Source organism: Echiichthys vipera, assembly GCF_963691815.1.
Source record: "Echiichthys vipera genome assembly, chromosome: 2".
NCBI classification, from domain to species: Eukaryota; Metazoa; Chordata; class Actinopteri; order Perciformes; family Trachinidae; genus Echiichthys; species Echiichthys vipera.
The window spans coordinates 22,572,832-22,587,160 of NC_139827.1; the positions used below are offsets into that span (position 1 = coordinate 22,572,832).

Genomic DNA, 14,329 nt, shown 5'->3' on the forward strand with positions numbered 1-14,329 from the left:
AACTGTAAAACTAGAATGCAGTCATGAAATCATGGTCAGGTAAATCAATGGTGCTTCAACATGAAAAATGTGCAAGAACATTGGTCTTTTGTTGCTAAATGTTCTTTGAAAGTTGCTGCTTTTACCGTATTTTCATGTAATTACTTTTTATGATTTTGCAGAGGGAGGTATATGAGAAGGTGTTTGAGAAAACGGCAGACAGACACAGTGATTTCTCTCGGCTGGCCCGAGTGCTGACTGGGAACAGCATCGCCGTGGTGCTGGGAGGAGGAGGAGCCAGGTGAGCAGGGCTGAGTCACATCTATCTGTTCAAACACGTGGAGAGCAGGTGTCTTACCATTCTTGGTGTTTTGTAATATTAACAATACAGTCAATGTTATGTAATGTGTCAGCAGCCCTAAACTCTTCTTCATTTCACCATTATGTCAGGTAATAGAGGGAAGGATTTTGTTATGTCAAAAGACATCTGTTTTATCACGCATTTTATCAAACTACATTCTGGAGATGAAAATGTATTCTTCTATAGCAAAGTACCAACTCAAGTCATTTTTTACTACTTAGTTAGCGTACCTGACTGTTGTCAAATGGGTTTGCTTCCCCTCACACAGAGGCTGCTCTCACGTGGGTGTGATCAAAGCTATGGAGGAAGCAGGGATCCCTGTTGACATAGTGGGTGGGACCTCTATTGGCTCGTTCATTGGTGCTCTGTACGCTGAGGAGAGGAGCGCCGTTAGAACCAAACAGAGAGCCAGAGAGTGGTCCAAGGTACAGCACTCTATCTATATCCATTATTCAGTCATGTTCTGCTTTGCTCTTAATATGAAAAAGGTTTAATCCAAGCAGCAGCCATCAACTCAATGTTTTTCAATGTATTAACCCTTTTAACCCCAAACCTTGAACTCCTGTCACATTTATACTCACTGTGGGCTAATTTCCAATCACTGCAATAATAGGTCCTGAACATCCATGGAAACATCGCAATCATCAGGAAAAGGGAGAACTAATACAAATATTTTGTGCAGTAAAACACAGTTGTTTTTTTTTTAAAAACAACAACATCTATATATAGAACAAGTAGCCACAAGGGTTACCACTATTTAAAAAAAAAAGGGGGCTCCATGTGCTACATATTGAACTGTCTACATTTTAATGACCTCTCTTGTCTCCTCGTCTCTGCTCTGTTAACAGCCTGCTGTTCAGTCCAGTTTTACTCTGTATTTTGTCGTTCAACAGGCAATGAATTCAGTATTTAAAACAGTTCTGGACCTTACCTATCCCATCACCTCCATGTTCTCTGGTTCGGCATTCAACACCAGCATCTATAAAGTGTTCCAGGACAAGCAAGCTGAGGTGAGGGATTGCAGTACAAAGTCATTTTTCAATTTCAGAGAGAATTTCTTTACCACTGCAGTACGGTCTGCCTGAGCACTAGAGGGTTGTGTTTTTGAAGCCGGCACTGGAAATATAATAAAAGGGTTTATGACACTGAAATACTTTCTGTGTCCGCAGGATCTGTGGCTGCCATATTTCAACGTCACTACTGACATCACGGCCTCAGCCATGCGTGTTCACCAGGATGGTAAGTGACAGCTAAGCTGGCTGCAGGGGTCGCCACCCCTCTTTATCTCACCACTATTGCGATTGGCTTAATGTTTTTTGAAAGCTTTAGAAGAGCTCAAGACAATACTTTTGTACTTTACGATACTTCATCAATGTTTGTACATTATTTGAGAGCTTTATATGTGCACACACAAATGCACACTCACATGCAAACATACATTGACTTACAAAAATGTAAAATATAATTGCAAGTCGACATTTAACACAGCTCAATCAATAATATGGCTCTGAATGACAGAACTAATGTGTGCAATTGGCATTGTCATCAATTTATGTTTCCAAAATTAACTCAGCCGTGAGCGGCAGTCAGTCAGCAGTCAAAAGGCACAGAAACTAAACCATTTGCATGCTGTTGACTTTGACTTCACTCAATTGACTTTAGAAGGGACCTTAGGCACTGTAGCTTTTTTTCTTAATTTTTCATTTAAGAAGTCTATACATATTGTATTAGTGGGCACAACTTGGGGCTATGCACAAAAACCTAACTGGGTTATGAATCATCAGAGTAATTAGACTGCATGAACTCAGATTTATAGTCTGAGGCAAGTATACTCCCAACTAAATTGAAGTTGGGGTGTTCTCAAACTGTTGTTGAATACGGCACTCTGAGCAAATGCCAAAGTAGCTACTCTACGTGTGTTCGTGTTAATTATGTCCACACCAGCTGGATGACCTTGAGTCTCACTGGAAATGGGCAATTTTAAATTTCTCACAAAAGAAAGTTTTTTTTTAACTAGTAAAATCTAGTAACTATAATCATAAATACTAGGCTCATAGAGCATTTTGGTAGAACAAACCTGTAGCAAGTGACATGATATAATGAATGAAGAGTATATTAGGGAATGGTGTAATGACTCCGATATGTTTGAGTGGCCAGCCTGCATATACTGCAGTGTTCAAGGCCAAATGCTATTGGCTACCTCCATAAACATGTCAGTTCCAATCTTGTTTTGAGCATTCAAGGCCAATGGCTTAGACAGAGATTGCTCTGAAGAAAACACAGTTTCGATGTTTCTATGCTTAGGTCTGTATTTAATGAAATGGCAAATGTGTTCTGTTTGTCTTGCATAAAAATGCAACATCCCTAATATTAACTTAAGAAGATCTAGCCTGAAAGAACCCCCCACCAACCCTGCAAATCCAGTGTGCCATTTTCTATGCCATGTAACTTTTTAGCATAATCAACGTAACACTACTTAATAATAATTTACACTGTAAGACATTGCTACTATCATTGTAAAGGCATTTTTTTTTAATTATTTATAATTCAGGCTGAATACTGGATTTGAGGGGTTTGCTTATATTTGCATCGTGGCATGTTTATGAATTAACTCCTGGAGCAAAGCCTTTTCATCTCTGTCTCATTGTTCCCATCATCTGTCTTTCACTTTTACTGCACTAGTTTCTTCCCTTGTTATTTCTTTATTTCCTTCCTTTCGTTTCTTTCATATTTTTCTAATCCGATTTTCATCTTTCGGACTGTTTCTATATATTGATGTTCTTTTCTCTCTCTATTAAACTCCACTTCTTCCTTTTCATGCACTAAGTTGATAGCTGTAGATGTTATTTGTCCATCACATTTCTGTCTAAAACTCCCAGATTCTGCCCTAAATACAGTATATCCCTTACGTCATGTTTTTCTGCAAATAGAGAGACATCACAGAGCTGCCCGCCATAGACAAAATAACCCGTGTAGTCGCTGACCCCAAAATGCTGATTCCTCTCTCATGTCCGTGTCAACACGTAGGATCCAGAACACTCCACCTGCTTTTCCCTCATTGCTCTTTAATGACATCCCACATTGCTTCTCTCCACTCTGCATTTCTGCATTCTCGTCGTTCCTCCCAGTCGTTTTTCTGATGTGCTTTATGAAACATCATTAGCGTGGTGCTATTCTGAATATGTCACTTTGGCTCCATTCATTGAACAAACAAACATTGTACGCTGTTTTGCTGGTTGTATGGTACACATGGTCATGAGTTTGCATGTTATCATTTTTTATCCAACTACGACTGAAATCTGAGAAAACTCAAATCTTTCTTTTGCAGTTTTCTCTTCAGTCTACAGTTTGAAGAATTTAGTTTAATGCCAAGCAGCACTTCTTAAATTGACAGACTCTATCTCTCTCAATCTCTCTCTGCTTGTCTTCCTCTCACCTTGCTTGTTGAACACGTCATTAACAAAGCTAATACAGTTTTTAATTATGCTTAATGAACACATCAAACAAACCTTTCATCACTGTTTTTAGGTTGTAAAGATACTTTACATACATCTGGTGTCATCCAACATGTTTGTTTTTATTTATATCACAGACAGGTTTTAATTATACTTTGCCTAAACTGTCCTGTTTCTAGTAAATGTTATTGTGTTGATATTTTGGTATCTTGTCATCATTCTGAACAAAGTCTATTGTATTCATTATATTAGCAGTCTTCAAAGTAGCTTGATTTAATTGGCTGTAGAGAAGGCTTTTATTTGAACTTGGCCTTGGTTAGAAACCGTAGTAATTTTGTTGACATTGTATTCCCCTTCCCCTGTGTTTGCTCCTGGCAGCACTCTTCTTCTCTATGTTGCGGGCATTTCTTCCTCTCTCTCTCCTTATTCTTCTTTTTTTACAGCATTCTTCTCTCTCTCTACACTCTGTCTTGCTCACTTTTCCATCTGTGACGTTGAGTCCGGCCCATATTTGATGTGTTCCTCCTTCTCCATCTCCATTTCCCGACAGGTTGCGTCTGGCGATATGTTAGAGCCAGCGCCTCCTACACCCCCTATTTACCTCCCCTGTGCGACCCCAAGGATGGCCACTTGCTTGTGGATGGTTGCTATGTTAACAATGTCCCAGGTCAGATTTTAAACACCCGCTCACCAAAACCTCCTTCCCTTATCCCTCAGTCGACAATCCACCACTCGGCTACCCTCCTTCTCTTTCTCGTCTTCACTCGTAACTAACCCCACCCTGACCAGGTGGACATTGGGAGCCCATGGTTTGGAAGGAAAGACTAAATCCACTGTAAGCTTGAGGAAAAATCCAATCAGTTCCTCATCGTTCACTGGCATATTACATATAATAAACTCCAATTGGCTTTTTTGAATCACACTCACTGCACAATTTTGCCAGTTGGCTTGGCGCCACCTCTGGTTATAACCACTTGTGAGGTTTTGCCCATGCATGTCTGCACATCTATGGGTCATAGAGAGATGAATGATGGTCTGGCTTCTTCTGGCGCCCTGTGTTTATTTGATACACTTTTACCTTTACAACTTTTGGATGTGGCTTGTAAACATCGATATCTCTATTCACCAGTGTGCTCTTTTTGATTCAGGATGCGCAATAGGGATTTTTTTCAGTCAATACCAATAACCTATAATTACCTGCTTGTCTTGGCAGAAACCAATAAGATAACTGATAATTTCACATTTAAGTATTTTAAAAAATTAGTTAAAAACCTGTAGTTTATGCACACCTGATGGCAAGAAAGGCTAAGATGAAGTGAGCAAAGACGATTGATTTAATATTCCATAGCACAGACCTAACTAAAAATGTAACTGTCATCACTATTGTTAACACAATAAAAACAGTTTGGTCTCTTCAAATGCTCATTTATATTTTCTAGTTAGGTACGTCAAACAATGTTTACTTTACTTTGGCTTTTGATTAAGCTAAATCAAATTAAATACTCTGACAAAACCTGTACAATCAGACAGTGTTTACTAAATACATGTTTATTGGTGGATCGCGAAACCGATTTTAAAGTTTCATACCTCCACCTACAGTATTGGAGTGTGCAGATGCTGCACTTGTTAAAGTTACAGTCGGCAACATTTTTTTTTGATCATATTCACTGAAACCGACACTACGTCCGATAGAACAACATAAATCATGCGGTTTTAGGGGAAAAAAGAAACACGCCTCTACATTCACCTAGAGCATGATGTTTGTCTTGCAAAAACCAGACTCGCTTGTATCATCCTGTCAACTCAGCGCAGGGCTGTGAGAGTTGTCAGTCACAGTTCATGCACACGCCCCAGACCCCCCCCCCCCCACACACACACACACCCCCCCAGGCATGTTACAATATTAGCGTCGCTAACATTAGAAATTTGACTGAGTCATCTCGATCTGCCAGACTTGCCGACTGCAGCTTTAATTCAATGAAAGCTTTGTGTTATCGGATGCCTGTGCCAATTGGTACTGACATACAGTATATGGTGCATCGCATCGCTAATTTTGGTAGCAGACTTAACTGGTTTTGATTTAGCTGGATTTGAGTGAGACCAGGCAGTACAGCGTGCTTTGATTGAAGAAAAGCTGATGCCCGTTAAAGGTGCTGATAGTGTTGAAGGTGACACTTACTGGAGATTTTTGTTTGTTTTTGTTTACTTTTTTCTTTTACTGGAGATAGTGAATGGCTGCACCATGTCAACATCACATCTGTCTGTTGTGCGTTTCGGTGGGCCTAAATGTGCCTGTGCGTTGGACTGAGCTGCGGCTTGTACCCACTGTTTCCCATAAGGATGTCCTTGTGAAATTGCTACTGGTTCATTTCAAACATCTATACCTACAGGAACATGTCCAGTCTCTTCTACACAGCACCTATCCTCTCCCCTGGCTTTGCTTGCTTCCATGTGCATGCCAGTGTTAACCGCTGTGAGCTGATCGATATATTTCTCATAAATATATATTGATGGCATGTATTACATTTTTCTTTCTATTTATATATTTTTTATCGTTATTTAGGAATATGTGTTCTGGATCCTGCTGTTGCCCATTTTAGCTCCTGTACGAATGCAATAATTCCGTAAGTTACAATACATCTAGAGCAAGCAAACGGAAAGTTGTAGGTGGTAGAAATTCCCCTAAAGTCATATTTCAGTTAAAAGATTCTTCCTCAGCATTCACATATCCTCCATGCACAGTTGCACCCCTCGCATTTCTCTGTGGTGCTCCTTATCCTTCCAACCCATGAAGCACCTGTCCTGCTCCTGCCCCTGCTGGCACTGAGCTGGACTGCAGGACTGGGCAGGCTGGGTGCTTCCCTGCCATGTTCACGGTGAAAGGATCTCCAAATATTGTCACAACATCTGCTGCTGCTCCTTCTCTTAAATGTAGACCATTGAATTATGTCCATTACAATATTCCCCACTTCTTCTCCTCACATTATCTTGATTGGTTTCTGGTTGAATATACAGTATTTGTGGATGTTGCTTTAGAAAGGAGAAAAGTCATATAATCAGATGCCATATAGCGTTGTTGTTGGGACATTTTTTGGAGATCCAAACAGCCTTGGTTCTCTGTGATGGTTACCATTTACTTTTTTACCTAACGCACAAGTCACATATTCTCTCTCTGTGCAAGGTAATGAGGTTTGCAGTGGTGTACAACAGAGTCTAAGGTGGGCAGAACCACAGTCCTAGCCTTTGCAGGGATCGGCTACCTTCCTTTGTCCGACCTCCCTCTGATGTTGGGATTGCGCTCTATGTCGACACTAACCTGAAACGTACAGCAAACGTTATTGAGATGTTATCCCCCCTCCTTCCTCCTCCCTCCTTCCCTTCCTGGTGTGTCAGGCTCTCTGTGGCGCTATGTGCGGGCGAGCATGACCCTCTCGGGGTACCTGCCGCCTCTCTGCGACCCCAAAGATGGCAACTTGCTAATGGACGGTGGCTACATCAACAACCTGCCAGGCAAGTAGAGGTGGTGCCCCCTCCACCTTCCCCCCAGCACACAATCCTCAATGTCCACCAAAATCCTGTCCCCCCAGAGGAGGGGGTGGTGGAGAGAGGGCTACGGGTATGATTATGATAAGTTGTAATCATATTGTTTAAAGGCTGGGTAAGTATATAGGTGATGGCTTGTCTTAATGCTAATGAGGGAAGTCAGGTGGTAGTGGAGGAATGTGCCGAGACCATTTAAAAAATGTTAACTGAGTGAGCTCATTGAGGAAATGTATATTGGATATAGATATTGAGAGTAGATTCAAGTGTTTATAATGACATGGTTACACTTGGACTAAGAAATACCACGTTGAGTTGTCCGTCAAACAGCCTGGTGTCACAAAGTTGTAGAATTAAAAATGGGGATTATTCTTGGTAAAATTTGAAGAAAAAAAAGATTTTCAAGTTCCTGACATTAAAACATTGTGGGATTTTGCTATTTTTTATGCCAGAAGACACCAGTCTGCTTTGAGATTAAAGTCTGGTTCCCTTCATGTTGAAATGAACAAAAATGACCGTAGAGCTGGGCAATAATTTGATATTATGATTATTGACTTTAAGGAGAATCACACTCTGGTTATATGATCATTTTATGTTATTCTGTTGTCCAAATAAATCTGACTCCAAGCAAACTTAAAAGCTAAAATTATACTTATGAGGAGTTCGGCCTCATGTAAGGCACGACAGAGGAAGACAGTTCTGCTTTGAACTTCAATTTGATTATTTTCTATGGGAATATGCATACATTCACCTCTTGGGGAAGTTTTTATTGCAAAATATTCTTGTTAATATTTTGCTAATGATTGATAACCATATCAACCCGGCCCTACAGTTGTTGTTCATTATACTGAAGCTTAATTTTAAAATTAGTATTTGTTTCCACTTCAACCAGACTGAGTGGAGTCTGTTTAAAAAGAGGGGAGGAGCTGTTTTTGTCTGCGAACCATTAAATACATCCTCAAAGGTATTAAAATATGCACCAGCCATAATGTATACTGTCCTGTAATGATTACAGAAGAAGTTAAACTTCACTAAGTCATTAACAATTTTTAACTTTCATTATGGAACGCAGATGAAAACCCCTGAGTCTGTTTCTGTGTATGATGATCAAAAATGTACTGAAGAAACAGTCATATTTCACAAAGCTCTGGACTGAGCTGTTGTAATTCTCCACTTGGCATGGGAATCATATTTTATTATCTCCAAAACGGTACTCATTCTTGAGGTTTGTGAAATGCATTTATAGTTGTTCTTGGCACTCTGGATCAGTATGCTGGGCTTGGGGGATGTCTTCCTGTTTTTCAGTCTTTGAATAGGCTCAACACCACAAAAATGCTCACTGTCCCAACACTCTTTTTTTAACGCCAGCAAGTCAATGAGAAAGGTCAAGACCTCCTGCCTTGTGCTTGTTGGCCAGGACAGTATACTCTTTATTTAAATTGCATGGTTTTCTGTCGCTAATTGGCCATAAATACTCTGGAGTGTAAAAATGTATATTTTTGTGGTGTAAGTCTGTTTAAACATAATGGCTCCTATGATTAAGGCTTAAAGAAACAGATATTATCCTGAAACAAGCTTAATGACACAGGATACATTGTCTTACCATCTCTGCTACTGTATTTCGTCGTGGTGTGTACGTCTGTGTGAATGTGTGTGAATGCTGGTGTATGCACCACACAACCAACAGCGGACATTGCAAGGAACATGGGTGCCAGAACAGTCATTGCCATCGACGTGGGTAGTCAAGATGAGACCGACCTCTGTAACTATGGCGACTGCCTGTCTGGCTGGTGGTTGCTGTGGAAACGGATCAATCCCTGGGCAGAGAAAGTAAAGGTACAGTTCTTGTTGGTAGCTGGTAACTATGGGTGGCTCAGCATCTATACAGTAGTACATTTGTTTTTTTTTAAGTACTTATTTTTAGTCGGCAGATTGAGAAATATTTCTGTCCGTGTTATTCTGGTAGCATTCTTTCATCACCCTCTTGTGCAGGTGCCAGACATGGCAGAGATCCAGTCTCGGTTGGCCTATGTCTCTTGTGTGCGGCAGTTAGAGGTGGTGAAGAAGAGTGCCTACTGCGAGTATATCAGACCGCCAATCGACCGCTTCAAGACCATGGACTTTGGCAAGTTTGACGAGATCTATGTGAGTTACTTGATAAATATTGCCTGTTTTTTGTTTATTTGGGCACATCCATTTGCAAACTTTAAAAGTGTATTCTTGTGCCTTGATTTAATTACAGCAAGAAAATGAGGGCACAGGCAATTTTGCCTCTGTTTCATATTGATGGTGGTTAGTGTTAACCTTAGTGCTTTATTCGGCTACTCTGGCATCACTGCATGTCCATTGTTTTGATGGCTATGGCCATATTCAGAAAGATAGACTAACTTAGTCTAAAGATAGACTAAAAAGGCACAGCCCCCTCATTCATGTCAACGAGGCCACTGCATTAACCCAGCACGATTGCTGGTGCGGGGGGCTGCAGCTTTAAAGGTCTCATATTGTAAAATATGATATTTCCATGTCTTTTTTTTATTACAAAGCAGGTTGAGGTGCTATATAAATACTCTGTATGTATTAAGCGCTTAATCAACAGAGAAATGCACACAGCCTGTATTCAGAAACTGTGCCTTTAAACGAGCCGTCAGGGCTTCTGTACGGTTGTGATGTCACAATTATAGATAAGTAGAAAGTTATGCTACAGTTCCTTTACTGTCATTCCCTGGCTGCAATGACAGTGTAGAGAGGCCAAGAGAACAGATTTAGAAGACCTAGAAACACTGACCAACCAGAGCAGGCTGGGCTTTTCCTTTAGGGGCGCTTAAAGAGATAGGCACCAACGGTGTTTCAGGTGAATACGGGTATATTCAGAAAATGAACCAGAAAATTAGCATATTTTCCCTTTTAAAAAAAGTCGGTCTACTACTTACTTTATTAAAAGCACCTTGTATTTCTGTCTAAACTATTTTAGGATGTGGGCTACCAGCATGGCAAGTTGCTGTTTACTGGCTGGGCCCGAGGAGACATTATCGAGAACATGCTGAAGGACCACCGCTCAGCCGACTACAATGACAGCAAGAGAACTGACGTGAGAACAGCAAAGACATAGTTGATGTATACCTACATACATGTTCACCATCAGTATTATCACATCATTATATAATAATAATTTCTTGTCTCATAGTCCTGTACGTGTCAGGGAGCTGACTTCACTGACCTTGCAGAGATTGTATCCAGGATAGAGCCAGTCCAAAGCTACGTAGCTGCAGAAGGTAAATGATCACTTGCCAATTCATCATTATCTAGATATACCATAGTTACCATTATAGACTTTTTTTTTAAAAGGCCTTGTTGCACCAGTCACCTCCTATAAATGTACAGTTCCCCTTCAAGATCATGTCGGATTTAATCAGTGTAATAAATAAAGGATCATAGCTTTCACCATGTCTGTTTTATTGGAGTACAGTAGGAGATGTCCCTGATGTTTATAGCTGCTGTCTAAAAACGGATGGGTCAGTCACACAATAAATCTTCTCTGTAATATCTCCCCTAAATCTTTCTGTTCAGCAGAGGAGTCAGACTGTCTGACAGAGTACGAGGAAGATGGGATGGACACTGTGAGAGAGGAGGAGGAGGAGGAAGAAGAGGAAGAGGCAGAGGACCCTGAGGACCACTCCCCTGGAGAGTGGGGCCAGAATGGAATCTTTCAGACTGTAAGCATATGACCGATCCATATTAAATACAGTTTCCTCTTCAATGTCATTATAACTACATATATACTTTAGATTTCAACTGTACTGAACAGGTGAAAAAACTCTCTCTCTCTCTCTCTCTCTCTCTCTCTCTCTCTCTCTCTCTCTCTCTCTCTCTCTCTCTCTCTCTCTCTCTCTCTCTCTCTCTCTCTCTCTCTCTCTCTCGCTCTCTCTCTCTCTCTGCAGGATGAAGAGAAATCTGTGAGACAACGCAGGAAACTCACCAGTGACTCCAACACCTCTGAGGTGTCTGACTGCTGACAGAGAGCCACGGACGAGTAGAGGGAGTTAAAACAAGACCAAGGGCCAAATTACGGGTCCATAAACTGTCGAGGCTTAGAGACTTGGACGACAAACTCAGCTCCTGCAACTTCTGAAACTCTGAAATACAGTTGTTTTTCTGCAGGAAATCGACGTTCATGCTCTAATGTTGTTGAACCTTCTTTGCATCGAGTGGCTTCCTTCTCGTTCTTGCACTGGCTTCATGTGCTCGCATTCTGACCCCACTGTCAAAAATGAATATGTACGATCTCGAATAGGAACTGTCTTTGAGTGGTTTCACTGATCACTTTCACACCAAACTGACCCATTGCCAGAATCCCTGCCTGCCAACTCCCAAACCTGCCAAATCAGGACTCCCCCAATAATCAACAAAAACAATGACACTTAAAACTTCCAGGCGACTTTCCAGATAGATGTGTGTCTCTAATGGTACCTCTTCATTGCACTCCATTAATGACAATTTAACATATTATACGGCCCTTTAATTTCTTGTTTGTTGTTCGAATGAGTGTTTATATGTTGCCTTTGTGTTAGAATGACTGTTTGCTGTGATTTGTTGAAATGGTTTCAGGACACTGAAAAGAAAAGTAAGAAATACATACAGTAAAGCTGTAATTCATAAGAGTTGTAAGTAAAGTGTTAGATGTCAGGTAGGGAGTCAGAATGGGTAAGATGTTGGAGGAATAGATGTTCACGTTGATACCAAAGTAGACTTTATGTCGAAGGAACAAGGATGGATTTAAATTAGGATGCATTTAAAGAGAAAGACTTGATAATGAAGGTTGAAAGTTTCAAAATGAAGTAAGGAGATAAGTGTGTGTTTTTATATGTATTTAAACATCACGCAGTGTAAAGTAGAAGGACCTTGATGTAGGTAGAGGAAATGTATATTGAAATTCTAGGCTGAATGTGATGAGTGCTCAAAAGTGAGTGTTTCAGCTGTTATGTTTGAGATGATGCCAGATAAAGACGATGCCTTTTCAACCGGTGTTCAATCCACTCAGTGACTGGAGAAGAGAGGGATCATTTGACTGACGCTACACAACAAACCAGTGTGTGCCCACCTCTGTTTGCACGAGGTCACACGTACAGTACTCAAGGTTCCTGTGCAGAGTGAACAATATGACGATGTATCTGAGACTGTACAGGAATGAAAATCTTTAAAACCTAACCAACAAAATAATTTCAGATAATGTGCAGAAACCCTGAGTACACCTCATATAACTATTAACACGTAATTAACATGGACCTTTTGTAGATTGTAACAAGATTATATTAAAATATACACAATGTTGATATTCATATATGTATATGAGGTGGACATTTGTAAGTTGATGCTTCGCTGCAAAACAAGGGAACCTACGCCTAAACAAAAAGGGGCTTCTTTTTTGAAAATCCATTTTGTTTTATTTATACATGTTAACTAATGGCTTTTTAAAATATGTTTTTTATTGTTATTATTTGGGGTTGGGGGGTCTTATTTTAATTAACTTTGCTTTAGCTGTTTTGCACTGAAATATTTTAAGTATTCCTTGCTCAGAAGACGTTTGGTTTAATAAGAACCAACCTTGAGATGCCAAGGGAATCGAAAGAATAAAAACAGATGATCATTTAATATGCATATTGAAAAATAAATATAATATGCAGTAAGTCATGTGGTATTTAAGTTTGTTTCTTTTTTTAATGCATGTTATGTCACAAAGTTGACAAAACCGGAAACTTTAATACAATCCAAATAATGTGTTGAGCAGGTCAGATTGTCTGAAAACGCGCTGTTTACATCAGCGGTTGGTTCTCACACCAAAATCAATATTTGAGGCATGGGAAGCTTTTCCGGGTACAGAACTAAAAATAGTAATAGACGGCAGCATCAACAGCTTAAAGTACACAAGTCTTGCTCAAGGACACAAATGCAGATGAGTCGCTCTCACTCCTGAGCAGCAATAACCAGAGACCCCAAGACCAATATTTCGCCCTTCTAGCTAACAAGGACGTTGCTTGGTTTCCATATCTACGTGGCCATATCAACAGCGTTACGTTACAGTGTTTGGTTAGCTTAAAAAGTCAAGTGTGAAAGAAAACCAAACTAACGTTAAATGAAAACTGCTATGATGTTGCAACTTAACAACCGAATTGCACAGAGGATACTGAACTATAGGTGTGAAAGTGACCTAAATATAGTGCAATGAACAGCTCAATGCACGGTGGTTAACACGAAAGCAGGACCGGAGTTTTGTTATTTTGACTTGGAGCTTAATGTAAATTCAGGGGATCTCAAGTGTTATTAAAACAAATTCTGGGGGAACTACTGAACCCAATTTAATGGCAAATCATCTAATAGTTGTTGAGAGATTTTGCTGGAAACCACAATGTCATCCTAATGGTGGCGCTGGAGCCAGCATTCATCATCATTGTTATAAATAACATCAAAGAAATTGCATCATATAAACTTTTCGAAGTTGGTTATTTTAAAACATGAATATATATATATATATATATATAATTTTTAAACTTGTAATTGAAACATTAATATGAAGAACAATATAAAACAGAATATTTTAAAAGTTTGTCAGCCCTCGAGGGCCCCCTACTGGTTGGGGGGGAACAGTGGCCTTCCTTGCCTTCTGGCAAGCAGCTCCTCTGGGTGGCGCTGGAGGAAACGTAGGGGGATCACCAAAATAACATCAGTGCTGGCTGGGCGGTATGGCAAAACATTTGTATTGTGGTATTTATTATTTTAAGATTTTGCAGGTTTTGCAGTGTGTCTCAGTATATTAATTTTTAGTTTAACTGTCGCATCACTGGGCATTATTATAGGTTTATAGTGGCTTATTATGGTACGGATAAATAAACTTGTACTCATACAGAATAAGGTCTGAGACATCACTTATCTCCAATTTACAATGCTGCCCTTTCATCCCTTCCCAGGAGATTCAACAATCTAACCTCAAAGAACAACT

At 40.1% G+C, this 14,329-nt stretch overlaps 1 protein-coding gene across 5 annotated transcripts in view; it reads left to right on the top strand.

Annotated features, from left to right (window-relative positions):
- Window positions 1–12,965, top strand: part of pnpla6 (patatin-like phospholipase domain containing 6) — a 33,985-nt gene extending 21,020 nt beyond the window's left edge. Inside the window, exons 26-37 of one of the 5 annotated variants that reach the window (XM_083925457.1) lie at window positions 162–280; window positions 609–765; window positions 1,234–1,350; window positions 1,510–1,579; window positions 4,346–4,462; window positions 7,189–7,305; window positions 9,023–9,171; window positions 9,328–9,480; window positions 10,307–10,423; window positions 10,520–10,607; window positions 10,903–11,048; window positions 11,274–12,965. In XM_083925457.1, the coding sequence (XP_083781583.1) occupies window positions 162–280; window positions 609–765; window positions 1,234–1,350; window positions 1,510–1,579; window positions 4,346–4,462; window positions 7,189–7,305; window positions 9,023–9,171; window positions 9,328–9,480; window positions 10,307–10,423; window positions 10,520–10,607; window positions 10,903–11,048; window positions 11,274–11,348 (1,425 nt within the window). In that variant the 3' untranslated portion in view covers window positions 11,349–12,965. The remainder of the gene's footprint in view (window positions 1–161; window positions 281–608; window positions 766–1,233; window positions 1,351–1,509; window positions 1,580–4,345; window positions 4,463–7,188; window positions 7,306–9,022; window positions 9,172–9,327; window positions 9,481–10,306; window positions 10,424–10,519; window positions 10,608–10,902; window positions 11,049–11,273) is intronic. The other 4 variants (XM_083925458.1, XM_083925460.1, XM_083925459.1 and 1 more) reach the window with 4 other exon arrangements.
- Window positions 12,966–14,329: the final 1,364 nt, after the last annotated feature.